Raw genomic sequence first — 14,063 nt, 5'->3', positions numbered from 1 at the left:
TAATAACGAAACAAGTACCAAGAATAGAAAGTACTGTCAGACTACTATACTATATGGATCGACATTGGTGGATAATACAGGGCAGTGCTAGTACGATCGATGCACTTAGGCAGCCCATCTTGCCGAGCAGCTAATTACCTTAGTAAGTAAGTACTTCGCTCCACTCTTCCTTTGATTTGGTTCTAGATCTCAAAACGAGGCATTTAGCATGGCGTCGGTCTGTGAGATTTGCGGTGTGAAATTAGAATCAGGTACGTTATATAAAAGTTGTAAATTTCACTCTCAATATTGGCTATAAAGTGCTCAAAAAATAAAAACTATTCAGCGTCTGAGTTGCTACAATACAGCAGCGTAAAATACGTAGATGAAATCTTGCACGTTTAGGTAAGACTGCTTTGAAGCTAAATCTGAGCTAGACTGGCTGTAATGTCGTGCAACCTCTAAATTAGAATTACAATTTGACAACTTCAAATTGTAGATACTGCTGCGCACTTAAGAACTGTAAGGGATTGGATAAATGGGATGATTTAGTAATTGATCGTTAGGTTGTACTGTATTATTAGCTTGCTTCTAGTACGCAATGAAATGAATGAATAAATAGATAATAATAATATTACATCTTATTTTTACTTATGGGAGTGATGTTGAAATGATGTCTCGAATTAATCTGCCCATTGCAATTTCATTATTTTAATATATAAGAAAGCTCAAAAGCTGCACATTATCAAGGTAGAAAACATCGACGTCTTGCACAGGAGATACGACGACGTCAGGAAGTGGCGAAACGAAGTATTTTCGTGCGCAATTTTAATCAGTGTACAGACTTGGCTGATGAATTCAGATCTTTCTTTGGTAAATATGGCGAGATCGTGGCAGTTCATTCAGATAAAGAGAAGGTAGTCTTGTTGAAAGATATTAGAATAATATCGATTGTATTTAAGAGTTTGGTAAGTGATTTCTTAGATTTAGCTATGGTACTTTGTATATTGCAGCCCGTCTTTGCTATTATCGAATTTCTAAAAGAAGAAAGTGCTAAAGAGGTGCTTAGGATAAGTCAGTCTTTACCCGAATTTCATGGCCGTAAGCTTGTTATTAAAGAAAGAACTGCTGATATTATAAAAGGCAATGTACAGAAGAAAAGTAAAGAACAAAAAAAGGTTAAAAAATCCTTGCAACAATTGAGTAATGAGTTGCTTGAAAGGTTGCAAATTGATGATTCTGATACGGTGAGTGCCGTTGTTTGATCTTAAGAATTTATGCGTTTCACCATTAAATAGTAATCTAAATTTATATTTTGATTTGTACATACGAAATTTCACTTTTAACTGAATCAACTTTCATCCGAATATAGTTAGAACAACAACTTATTTCTGTAATGCAGCAGCGTGAATTGACAGATAACGATAATCGCTTGCGTAGATTAGTCTGCGATTTACTGCAGCAGTGTTTTGTTGAGCTTGATGAAAGCGTTAAAATCGTCCCTTTTGGTTCCGCAGTCAATGGATTTGGTCAAGCTAGCGGTGATTTAGATATAGCAATGATTATGGACGAGAATGCAATCACAGATAAAGGATTTTGCGAAACGAGTACAGATATAAATATTGAAGATGAAAAAGTGACCATTCGTCGGCCATGGAGTACGTTTTCTGTTGTGGCAAAATTCATCAAGGAATGTATTCCTGGATGTTTGGATGTGATTGCTCTATCGAATGCTAGAGAGCCAGTTATCAAATTTAAATATAATGAATGTAGCCTTTGTTGTGATTTGACTATTAATAATAGGTACGAAAAAATTAAGAAAGTAATCAGCGACAGCAAGTACTGTGTTGCATAACTTTATGTTTTGTTGGTTTACTTATCAGGCTTGGGATTGCTAACAGTCAACTGCTGCAGGAGTACAGTAAACTAGATCCTCGTGTCAAGCCTCTTGTTTTCACGATACGAACTTGGGCTTACTGCAGAGGCATTACGTTAAACTCTGGTGGCCAGTTCACAAGTTATAGCTTAATACTGATGATAATATATTTCCTTCAATGTACCAAGCCATCGGTGTTGCCCTCATTACAAACGTTATTTAGAGAACAAAATGTACGTTATATATTTTTTCCTTAAATGATTTTGCAGCGTTTAATTTTAACATTTTCATATGTATGGTTAATTTCAGTCATGACAGGTAGGTATATACCGCGAGATTTAATATTTGATTCATTGTTATACTTAGGTGAAATCCAATAATGTAATAGGTATTTGGGACTGTTCGTTTTTAAGCTGTAAAAATGCTACTACTGTATTTAAGACTGTATCAATAGAAGCAACGCGTAAGTATGACATATATATTTTCTATGTTTGTGACTTGATTACCGCAAAACTTGTTACTTTTTATATCATTGAATGCTTATTGTAAACTTTAAAAACTTTTTTGCAGCGTCTCTCCTTCATAAGTTCTTTTGCTTTTATGCAACACTTTTTGATTATGACCAATGTGTAATTAGTGTGAAGAATGGACTGCCGGTGACATTTGATGAGATTGTTAGAGACATTGCTGGCAATGATGTATTGGTCAAAGCTATGAAAAATTTTAAGACAACTCCGATTTGTGTTCAGGACCCTCTTTTATTAAATCATAATACAACACAGAATGTTAATAAAGATGGGCTACACAGGTTTCAACGTGAAGCTCGGGTTGCTATGAACAATTGCATTAAAATCCTTACAGCTCAATCGGCTGCTAAAGACTCTTTTTCGAGAGCAAACATCACTTTAAAAGAACTTTTCAGTCCTGCCAAATACAAAGATTTATTAGCAAAAAATTCATTTGTTTTATCTGTAGTGGATAATTTTAATTATCTTAGTGACGCTTTATCTGATACTTCGAGACTGCTTGAATGTGAAGACAAAGCTTCTAAGCAGTATTTACTAACTGTAATCAACTATTTTTACCTGCTGAAGCGGCTAAAAGTGGAACTAGACGTTGATTGTATTTATAACAGAGAAATCATTAAGTATTTACGACATTCTTTACTGACTGATAGTGCAAATGGTACAACGATCAGTGTAATTGTCACGGAAATTGAAAAGTTATTCGATAGTAAGAATTTGACTTGCATAGATAGTTGTGTTAGCCAGCCAGATTGTAGAGATGAAGATATTTTAGTACATCCTCCTGCAAAGAAAGCAAAAGTAGAGTATGAGGAGAAGGTCATTGTAGAAAGGAAATTTCCACGTTTGTTCGCTCATTGCAAAGCAAACAGGAATACGTGGACAGGTCGACGCCAAAAACGTCGTTTGCAAGAAAGATTGACAACTTCTGAAGCTTACTTTAAGGAACAGCCTCACGAAGAGACTGTAGATGATGAAAAGAATTTTGATATTCATGCGAAGGAGGATGAAGTCGATAAAAGTGATGGTATAAAATGTCTCAACGAAAAAGAAGCATCATTATTTAGTTTCACTGTAATGGTAGAATCACGTCAGAAAGACACTATGGAAATTATTGCTCAATTCGATCTCATGGAATGGGAGTCTGTGCAATCTTTTCAATCATTTTATGCTTATATCAAGAAATTACTACAATTAAATTGTTAACCTGTCTATGGATTATAATTTCTTGATGCTGTTTTCATTCTTTTATGCAATTTTGTATTTTAATTTCGTATTATCAGTAAGTTATCACATTATTTATTGATGACTACTATGTCTATGTTAATATACACACTTGTATTTAGTAATATCGTTACAATCTGCTTTTGATGTAACGACCATATTTTTGTAATGGATAATGCGATACAGCACAGTGGAAGCTATTGACTTATTTTTTGTAAATAATTATATATAATTTACTCAACTCGACGATTTTCAAGAGCTCTGCTGAGAGAATCATGGATGTCAATGAATTCATGAAAGATATTGATGTAGCATTAAAATTATTGTCTCTACCAGCCTGGTATTACCAGGAAAACTATTGATATTTTGATACTTATGAAGAAAACATGCTTCAACAGAAATTGAAAATCTGGTTCATCCATCAGATCTGGAACTTGAGTGCTGAAAGCAGGAATTTAAAAAGGGACGGCGACGCTAATTTGAGTAATTTCTCAGCACAAAAATGTGAAAGCTGAAATTAGGTAGACCTATTGCATGTCTTTAGTAGTGCCTAGCTAAAAGCAATCCTGTTGGAGAGCTTGAACTTACAGTAAAAACCCTACTAGTGGATAGTGATCTGGATCAGTTAGCGGGTATTATTAATAGCGTAACTCATGGTGTAAATATACACTACACTATATGCTGCGATTCTATAAACCTACCGCATAAAATGGAAGGAGCCGTTCAAGTTTGATACACTACTTTACACCACGATTTATAGCAATGAACGTGCATGTTACCTCTTCTCAGTATGAAACATACCGGTAAAAGACCTCTGGTATATCAAACAACTTGAATAGCACTGTAAACAGTAAATAACAAACACGCCATTGATTCACTACCTATACGTAGTGTATTTATTGACACTAAGGCTCCTTGGAAACCTATACAACTAACTACTAGCGAGATACTATAGAATAGCGATTTGATTACGGTATAATATCCGATTAATTGTAAATCAAATCATAAGTATAAACCATCGAAGTTGTTATATGCCTAATTACTGGGCATTACTTAGTAGAATAAGTGCTCAGGATTAGTATAGTCGTATTCTGTTGTACTACGTATAGTTAAGCCCTGTGAAAAGATTAAAGACGTATACCAACTATTCCTTTAACTCTGATTAATCGTGAAAGAGAGCTGTCGATTGAAATAAAATAAAATTTGTGAGCTGATTGTGTCTGGAATTTGGATTACAGGGTAAAATATGCTATAATTGTTTAAACAACGTATACATGAAAAATTAAATGACATTAGTAAGGTACAGTATACTATGAAGCGATAAACTTAGCAATAGCTCAAACCCTAGTAATTGAAGCCGATAAAACATATGAAATTCTCAAAAGCAATATTCTTTAAAGTTTTTGAGAGTGATGGATAGGGAAAAAGATCACCTTACACACCCAGTGAAAGATGTTGCCGCTTCTATTAAATGGTGTAAGGTAAGATTTAGGGTAAATGTAAAAGATTTAATGAAGGTACGAAACATCGATTGCGTTATTAGTGTGAATGAAACGATTTACAGAGATTAGATTGCGAGGTTAAAGTATCATATTTCACAATTTCATGCAGGTATACGTAGAGCGTAAACTCAGCTTCGTTAGGTTACTGTCTAGTTTTAATAGTAGAGTTCCGTGTTATTTTTTTATAGGAAAATGCTGTAGTAAATAAGTAATTTATCTTTCATTACGCTAGATTATCACCTTGGGTAACGCTCATGTTGGTAAAACCAGTATTATCAAGAATTTCTGCGACGCCGGTGTAAGCCAATTTCTCACGTTACTAAATAGTATTTCAGCTGTTAGATAACATCTACGCGGTTATAGAGATTATCACCAACGTCATAGGGGATTTATAAAGACTTGATTTGAATTTTACAGTTCTCAGACTCGTACCAGGCGACTGTTGGGGTGGATTATGGTAGGGCGATAGTTTTCTGGGTGTTCTAGTCAAAAATTTCTAATTTTACAAATAAAATGTGCGTGTTTCATAAAATCGAATAATTTTTACTATAACTATATCCTTATTAATAATTAAATAGGTTTCAGAATTCATTCTGAAGACGACACGGAAAGTATGCTTTAAAATAATGTAAATTTTGAGAGGATTCTTTTCAAGTAGACGCACTACAACTAACTTGCTCTATAATGAAACTTTCTAATATTTTGAACTAGCATATGTTAATATCTGGGATTTTTCTGGACAAAATGAATATTGTGATGTTCGTAACGAATTATACGAAGAAACAAAGGTAACCATCTTAATACAGTCTCTAGGTATCGTATATTTGAATCGAATAACTCTTTAATTGTCATGTAGGCGGTATTTCTTGTTTATGACGTTACCACACGAGCTACTTTTGAAGATTTAGATTCTTGGCTTAGGGAATTTCAAAAATATTGTGAAACAAAGGCAAAAATAGCTGTAGTAGCAAATAAGGTATTATCTGTTGTCATTAATAATTTAATAATTATCATTTACTGTTGAACTATGTAATTCCATATTTTGTTTTTATTCAAATCAGATCGATTGCAATCAAAAACGAGTTGTTAAAAAAGAAGAGGGTATGAAATGGGCTAAAAATCATCATGCGAAGTATTTCGAAACTTCTGCTGCGACTGGTCAAGGTATCAAAGAACTATTTGGAACGTTAATTTCTATTGCTAACAGTACGGAGTAAGGCTGTCGATAGAGATCCCTATATGAAACAGTTGGTAATTACAGTTGTGGCATAAAAATCACTCATTATGCCATTGTAATGTCATTAGGCTTTTCTGATAGTAATATAAAATGCGTAATGTTCCATGATAAAACAAGAATATTTTGTATTTATTAGTTGGATAAAATTTTTCTTTACTTAAAGCAACATTAACTTGGATGTCAGATGTACCTTATTCAGTTCTGATTGTGTATGATGAGCTATGAATGATTTTCCTAATGGTATAATGTAACTAATATGCAGTGTGTTACCTTTGTCCGAGATGAAACCTTGTATACATCTATCACTACGATATAATGGAGACTGTATATATATATATATAAATAATCTTAGTTTAACATTACATCGCTTGCGTAATTAAATGAGAGTAATAAACTCGCTACATTATGATTTATCTCAGTTTCTTCAAGAACTAGAATTGTTAGAAGTGATGAGTAAATTGTTACAAAAGAGGATGAGAAGTTTGTTAGGCTGACAAGTTTTAGGCTGCGATAGAAATGCACTATACAAATGTATTAAAAGTTTAAAAATGAAAGAAATTTTAACCCTAATTTTTTAAATGTGAAATAAAGACATTAATTTAAATTGTTAAATTCGCTGGTCTTAGGCCTTATATTATCTCATTCACCTAGAGCAATATATTCAGAGTAATTAAATATGGACAAAAGTTTACATCGCTAAATAAATCCTTTCATACATAATTACGAAGTAATAGAGGTACATGAGAACTAAAATCTGTATTGCAAGTAAATTTTGTATTAAAATAAAAATATCAATGCCCAAATTCCATATTACTTTTATGTTATGAGATTATGTGTGAATAATATTTTATTATTACTGCAGGAGAAAAGATATATTTAAGTGTGAGCGTATTTTGACAGCATTCTCGTATCTTTAGTAAATTCTTCAAGGGGCCTGCTTGACTACATAGCGCAAAGTCATGGAGGTTAGATTATAGGCGTGTACGTTCATAGTACCACTGTATAGTGTATAATATTAAGATTACTTTGTATTACACGTAGAAATGAAATATCTTTTATCGATAGTACGCGTACGTAATAATACTAATCAAACAGTACGCTACATTATGCGAAATCGTAATAATTTCATTATAGTTACGATTTTATTTAGTAATGTAGAAGTAATAATATGAAGTTGTAGGAAGCATTTCCAATTAATTAAATTATTCATCTCATTCATAAAACTATTTAATTTAAGTAGTTCATGCTTCAATATTGTGGGCACTGAGGTTCAATCGAGCCTTAAGAATGTAAACGTTTCTATGGCAACTAGACGAGACTTTATGGATTAATTATGCTTCTTGTATCATATTTATATATATATATATATATATACGAAATACGAAATGCATAGTGTGAATGTCAAGTATCACGTAGTGTTCACAGCATAGTATTATTTTTATTTTGTTAGTAGTAGTTCATTATCCGCATATGGATTATGGACTACAGTAACGTACGTCTATGTGACGTATTGATAGTGAATGTTGTTACGTAGTATCAGCTCGATACATACTCGTATATGCAATTTTCCACAGTAAATGTTAAAGCTGTGCTCGTATGGTGCCTTTGACTTAGTCAGATTAGAACAGTATAGAGCTATACCCTAGTAGTGAAGCGTTGCTTTTTAACCGTGAACCTACCAGATTTGTGCCTATATAGCGCTATTAATTCAATATAACAGTTTATTAGCTTATTGCTTATTGTGGTTAGTAGTGAAATAACGTACAGTTATTGCCGTGATCTGCCACAAGTTCATTCAGTATTTATCAAGAGTTATTGGACTTTCAAAACATCAAAATACGCGATCATAATTATGGTGTTCAGTAAGTATCTCCCAATGTAGTTCTGTACATTGATTTTGCTATCAAAAATGTGAGAGAAGATGCTTTCAGATGCTAATATATGCTACTTTTCAATTTATGTCTATACGTATCTGTAGGCTAAGGTGTATTTTGTTTTACATTCTCAATTGATTTTTACAGTACTTCTCACATACAGGCACATTGTGTGTTGTATCTATGCTGATGATGTTATGATTAGAAGCTCGTATTACCTACATCTAATTTCAAGTATATGAATATAATTTTTTAAATAAAATGCAGTAACAGAACAACTAATAAGGCGTCGTGCCGAGCATAACAATATGGAAATTACGACGTTGGAAGAAATATCATTACATCAGCAAGATATTGAAAAGTATGTAACATATAGCTGATGCACATGAACTTTGTAAATAAGACCATTGCATTTAGCTCGCTCTTATGCTAAACGCGATAATACAGGGTATTACCTATATCGCTTTCGGTATAAAGTTTAAAATTTATGCAGAGACATAAATTACACGCCAAGAATGGTCTGTATACTTTACTTTATCGCCTGTTTATAATGGGTTAGTCATTTGGTCTATATTTAGGCTTATACGTGCTTAGTTATTTGTAAATTACATTATGGTAATCAACTCTTACTTCTTCTTCAAGGACGATATAGTATTTAGTTCCATTCCGGCTATAGATGCGATACAAGTGACATTATTATTCTAAGAAGAATGATTATACTCTACTGAAGCTAAAAAAAATCTTGAAGGGATACTTATTAAACGGAATTAACTTCAAAGCTAATTTTTCTATGATACTATTGTGTTAGAATTGAATATTTAGATAAATGGTGTCGTGATCTAACAATATTGTACTTACAAAGCAACCTTATTCCTAAAATTGGTAAGTGATCAATTACCAAATCCATGATAAAGTCAACTAGTAAGCTATGTAATAATGACTTACATTATAGTTTAACAGCAAAATTTTTAAATAAAATCATTTAGAAAATGTGAGTCGTCTAAAAAAGTTAAAGTATCTTAATCTTGCGTTAAATAACGTTGAAAGAATAGAAAATTTGGAAGGTAAGATCGCAATTTATAAATTTCATTTACCTCTTTATTATTAGTCTAAACTTTTAGAAATGGATAATAAATGCTTGGCAATAGATAAATGTTTATAGAGTGTATGATCTACAGCTAATTCAAGAAATCTTCGGAGAAAGAATCTTAATGTATTATGAATTAATATTCAATTAATTTAGGGTGTGAATCACTAGAAAAACTGGATTTAACCGTCAATTTTGTTGGTGAATTGACAAGTGTTGAATGCTTAAAGAAACTATACAACTTTAAAGAATTGTATATCAATTTATAAAGCTTTAAATTAATACTAATCAATTCTAGCAATGAGATTTCGTAATAAATTACAAATAAAATCGCTATTTTGACAGATACTTAACGGGAAACCCATGTATAGAATATGAACATTATAGAGAGTATGTTATAGCCACACTTCCAGGATTGAAGGTATCTTGCTGTATATTTTTAAATATAAAGCATCCGGTAATATACATTGTAATTGCACACTAATACAAGAATAAATACTTAATTGAAGTACTGATTTTTCTTAGCGTCTTGATGGTCAAGATGTCGAAAGATCAGAGAGAATAATTGCGATACAGGTATTAAACAAGTAATAGCTGTAAAATTACTGTCAATAAGCTAGCATTATAGCTTCTCAAATAAGCGATGTGATTTCAAATCGTAAATATATGAAATTGGAGACGCGAGATGTACACTTATAAGAGTACTCCTAACATTCTAATAGGATTATGCTAACATAAAAAAGAGTATAGAGAAGCAGCAAGAAGAATATGCAGCTAAAAGGGTATTAGATATTTGAAATATAGTTCATTCTGCAATTTTTAACTATGATTTAGCCTTTAAAAAGGATGACAGTATGCTATAATATTTTGTAGTAAAACAATGCATCAAAGTTAATAAAGGTAATTTAATTAGGCAGCAGAAAAGTCACAAGAGGAAAGAAAAAACGAGAACAAACCTGGCTTTGATGGTCGCTGGTATACCGATATTAATGCGCAAACAAACGCAGGGTATTGACAAGTTGTAGTAAAATAATTAATTTTTTCCGATTTAAAATAAAATATTTTATTGTTACAAATGGATTTTGAACTTACTGTGCCCATGTATCTGTTAGTGACTCCAACGAAGAAAAATATGAAAATGATGTAGACTCAAATAATGAAAATGACAAGCCAAATAAGTAATTACTGATTGATATATGTCATACGGATGAGAAAATCACTAACGAAGTAGCAATCGTTGCGATATAACTTCATTCCAAATATTTCACTTGTAGATCCTTTTGGCAGGACAAAATGCCATATACTCCAGAAGCTCGCAAGGCTACACACGAACAACTGCAGAAAGAGCGCCAAGAAGACCAGAGCAATAAAAGCAGGTAGAGATTATTAATAGTAATAAGAAGATCCGAAAATATTTTCGGGTTAAGGTAGTAAATGACTTTGTACCGATTGGATTATGGCAGTGATACACAGCAACCCAAAAGACAGGTTCGCTTAAAGACGGAAGACGGACGAATTCTAAATGTGAACGAGGCCAAGTCAGTATTAACGGTTATATTGTATCCTATTATACATAATTATTTACAGTGTATTACATAGACCGCGAGATCGTCAAGTGGTGCAGACATTTGTATATCAGTTCTCATGCTTGTTATTATTAGAAATGAAATAATTGAGCTACTGCTTGAATCATTTTAGGATTGACTTCCAGCTAATTGATGATGAAGAAAGCAACAATATAGTCCTCGACGTCGCCTGTTACAAGTAAGTCTATGCAATTAGTTTATTATTTTTTGCCTTTGAAAATAGCTGGTAGTATGAGTAATTTCAGTATTTCATAAGATACTTTACATTTAATTTATAAAAGTCGTTAAAAACCATGACTATTAAGAGGCAAACATGGTACATTCATCGCAAGCATCTGCAAAAATTGGCGGAAAATAACTGCCGATAGAATAGTAATTGTCGCGAATAGTCATTAAAATATGTGTATTGTTACACTAAGACACCAAGTCCGAAACATAGCATAATGTTATGTCTGATAATTATAATTATAATAGGTAAGTTGTAAGATATAGTAATCAAAGATTACAAATTATCAACATGTTATGTTATCAAAATGCTTGTCTGTGTCGTGTCTAGCAACTTAGTAAACTTCAATATCTGTATAGTACAACGCTACTATGATACAATTTTGTATAAGGAAGTCTTAAGACTTCTTCGGCATAGCCTTACACGACCATTCGATTACTCTGCTAATGTATATGTACAGTTCAAGCTTCAATAAAATTAATGAACTAGTAGCAAAGCACGAGCTACATTTTATGAAAAGGGTCATGGATCAACCTCAAGATCCACCACAGTAATGAACTACAAATGCCGTAAATCCTTATATTACAATAGCCAGTGTAGCAGTTTTAGTTTATCAATTTGTTTATATGAATTAAAATTCTGATTAGGTGATCCCTAAAAGAAAGCGCAATGTACGATCTATTTTGTGATCATACATATCTCTGACCAAAGATACAAAAATAACTTAACACACAGTTTTACTGAAATTGCTTACATAGATATTACTGCGTTGAGTTGCTAATTAAATATTAACAACTACCTTAGATATTTGGATACATCGTTGATAGACGTTGATGTTCAGCCGACATACGTGAAGGTGACAATAAAATCTAAGGTATTATGACACGTTTATGATACAGCTATTTAAGTAATTGTACAGTATGCTAGAGGAAAGTACATGACTTCTAGTCATAAATACATTAGCTAATAGCCATTTTTAACTAATACACGTAGATTCTTCAACTGGTATTAGCGGAAGAGGTTAATCCAGATCGATCGGAAGCTAAACGATCCCAAACGACCGGTCATCTAGTTATAACAATGCCAAAGGTATCGCTGATGAAACGAAATATAACAGTACACATCTTGATTGACAAATCATCTACTTCATCAATCCTATATATTCATAGATGTAGACCAGAGTATATTGAACCCATCACTTAATTTGTAAACGTTACCTTTTACAGGTAAGGGAAATCATAAAAGTGCACAAACCGAAGGCAAAAATATCGCCATCTGCGAGTGAAGTAAAACCCCAAGCTAATGAAAACCGACCACCTACAAACTCCGTCTCAACAAGAAGGTAAGTTACGGAAGCAAAATCTATAGCATTTTATATCGGTATTTTAGGTGTACGAGCACTGTATACTGTACCGTATATACTGTGAAGTATATAATCCGATGGCAATTTATTCGTAATATCATTGCAAATACTGCAGTAATATATTAATGTATTCTTGATTTACGTTAAATGCAGGCACGAGAAATTAGAAGCTGGTGATACTTCAGTAAAGAATGCTGACATATACAACATAGTCAATGACAAGACTTGGGCAAAAACAAAGGTTGCAAAATCTTCACCGAAGGTATCGGAAATAACGGATACCCCTGATGATGATTTTGTAGATGATCCTGATGTACCACCATTGGAATAGAACTACAGTAAATTTTAAATTTGTAAAATAATCAATATATATATCTTTCAATAAAACTAAATTCTTGGATTTTATGTATACTCTGTGTTTCCATTCAAATGACCACCACAATAGTCGTCTCACATTTTTAGTATAGGTACACAGAACGTACAGTACGTACGGAAGGACCGTTTCCTGTCCACTCTCTTTTTAGTACAGTAGTGTCTCATACAGCCATAATATTGTAATCAACTGGTCATGCGTCACACAGTCACACTGCTGTAACAAATCAAATGATGATTACAGTCCATGCTACACGGTACTTTAACATGCTATGCTGACACACATGCGCGTACTCGATAATATTATGCACATGCGCGTACTAGAAAGTAAGGTGGCCTAGAATGCTTAGACTGTACTGTACAGTGTACAGTACAGTGTCCACTCATTGTTCAGTACAGAAATAACAGTTTTGACCACGGTACCAGTACAGTACATGTACTGTACAGTACAGTACGTGCATGTGCAGTATACTACTGTACTGTATAGGGGACGGTACGGTACTATGAGTGGTGAAAGCGCATCCGTTTTTCCGATGGGATCAGTAGAAGAAAATATCATTGGAGTGGCCACGATCACAGGAACCACTGGCAGCTGTTGATTATAAATAAATTTAAAAATTTCTTGTCCAAATAGCGATGTCTACGAAGCCAGAATACAAGGCATTAAAAAAAACTTTAAAAGATCCATGGGCCAGATTTGAGGCTTGGCGATACGATCCACGTTATAATAAAGCAGCTTCATTTCGTAAGGTCTTTCCAGGTTTTCTATGGGGTTTGGGCGCTTTTGTCATAGCGTGTGGGATTGAGCATTTCTACGCAAAGCCTGAAGATCATGGTCACCACCATAACAGCCACCAGTCCCACGACCACAAGCATTAGAATCACTCAATATTGGAATTCAACAACTTATATACCTCACGTTCTTTCTTATTGTCTCTCAAATGATTTCTTTAAATCTTATCCTTTAATCTATTGTGATAACTTGAAGGATAATTTTTCGGCGATTTATCTACTGTATATAATATAGTTGAAGCTGTTGAGGAAACTAATTTTGAGACCATGAAATAATCTTTTCCATTGTTATGCCTAAATACAACTCTGCTGTGAGTTTTGTACCATGATCGTACCAACTGTACCACTTATAGCACAGTTTTTAAATTCTATGTTGTATAGAAATACCTGCATGTTAGCATATAAGGTATAAAATGATAAT

The 14,063-nt window shown here is 33.1% G+C and overlaps 3 protein-coding genes across 3 annotated transcripts; all 3 read left to right on the top strand.

Annotated features, from left to right (window-relative positions):
• Nucleotides 1–208: 208 nt before the first annotated feature.
• Nucleotides 209–3,585, top strand: TRIADDRAFT_54458 (uncharacterized protein; the record flags this gene model as incomplete). The annotated part of the gene is made up of 8 exons (XM_002110944.1): nucleotides 209–251; nucleotides 703–947; nucleotides 993–1,226; nucleotides 1,352–1,782; nucleotides 1,863–2,088; nucleotides 2,125–2,173; nucleotides 2,244–2,318; nucleotides 2,426–3,585. 8 exons carry the CDS (start codon nucleotides 209–211, stop codon nucleotides 3,583–3,585), a joined length of 2,463 nt encoding a protein of 820 aa, XP_002110980.1.
• Nucleotides 3,586–5,015: 1,430 nt separating this feature from the next.
• On the top strand, nucleotides 5,016–6,567 carry TRIADDRAFT_54457 (uncharacterized protein; the record flags this gene model as incomplete). The annotated part of the gene is made up of 8 exons (XM_002110943.1): nucleotides 5,016–5,084; nucleotides 5,338–5,403; nucleotides 5,523–5,562; nucleotides 5,684–5,716; nucleotides 5,817–5,893; nucleotides 5,962–6,081; nucleotides 6,167–6,269; nucleotides 6,506–6,567. 8 exons carry the CDS (start codon nucleotides 5,016–5,018, stop codon nucleotides 6,565–6,567), a joined length of 570 nt encoding a protein of 189 aa, XP_002110979.1.
• A 1,915-nt stretch (nucleotides 6,568–8,482) lies between these two features.
• TRIADDRAFT_22994 (uncharacterized protein) lies at nucleotides 8,483–12,318 on the top strand (the record flags this gene model as incomplete). The annotated part of the gene is made up of 14 exons (XM_002110942.1): nucleotides 8,483–8,577; nucleotides 9,025–9,098; nucleotides 9,203–9,280; nucleotides 9,460–9,556; nucleotides 9,649–9,724; nucleotides 9,829–9,879; nucleotides 10,026–10,085; nucleotides 10,217–10,311; nucleotides 10,416–10,481; nucleotides 10,578–10,679; nucleotides 10,767–10,841; nucleotides 11,002–11,067; nucleotides 11,920–11,989; nucleotides 12,109–12,318. Coding segments are annotated over 14 exons (1,215 nt in total), but the record flags the coding sequence as incomplete, so codon positions are not given.
• Nucleotides 12,319–14,063: the final 1,745 nt, after the last annotated feature.

Source organism: Trichoplax adhaerens, genomic scaffold (assembly GCF_000150275.1).
Source record: "Trichoplax adhaerens TRIADscaffold_3 genomic scaffold, whole genome shotgun sequence".
In the NCBI taxonomy this organism is placed as follows: domain Eukaryota; kingdom Metazoa; phylum Placozoa; class Uniplacotomia; order Trichoplacea; family Trichoplacidae; genus Trichoplax; species Trichoplax adhaerens.
Note: the sequence above shows the minus strand (reverse complement) of the source record. Positions and strands in the feature narration are given on the sequence as shown.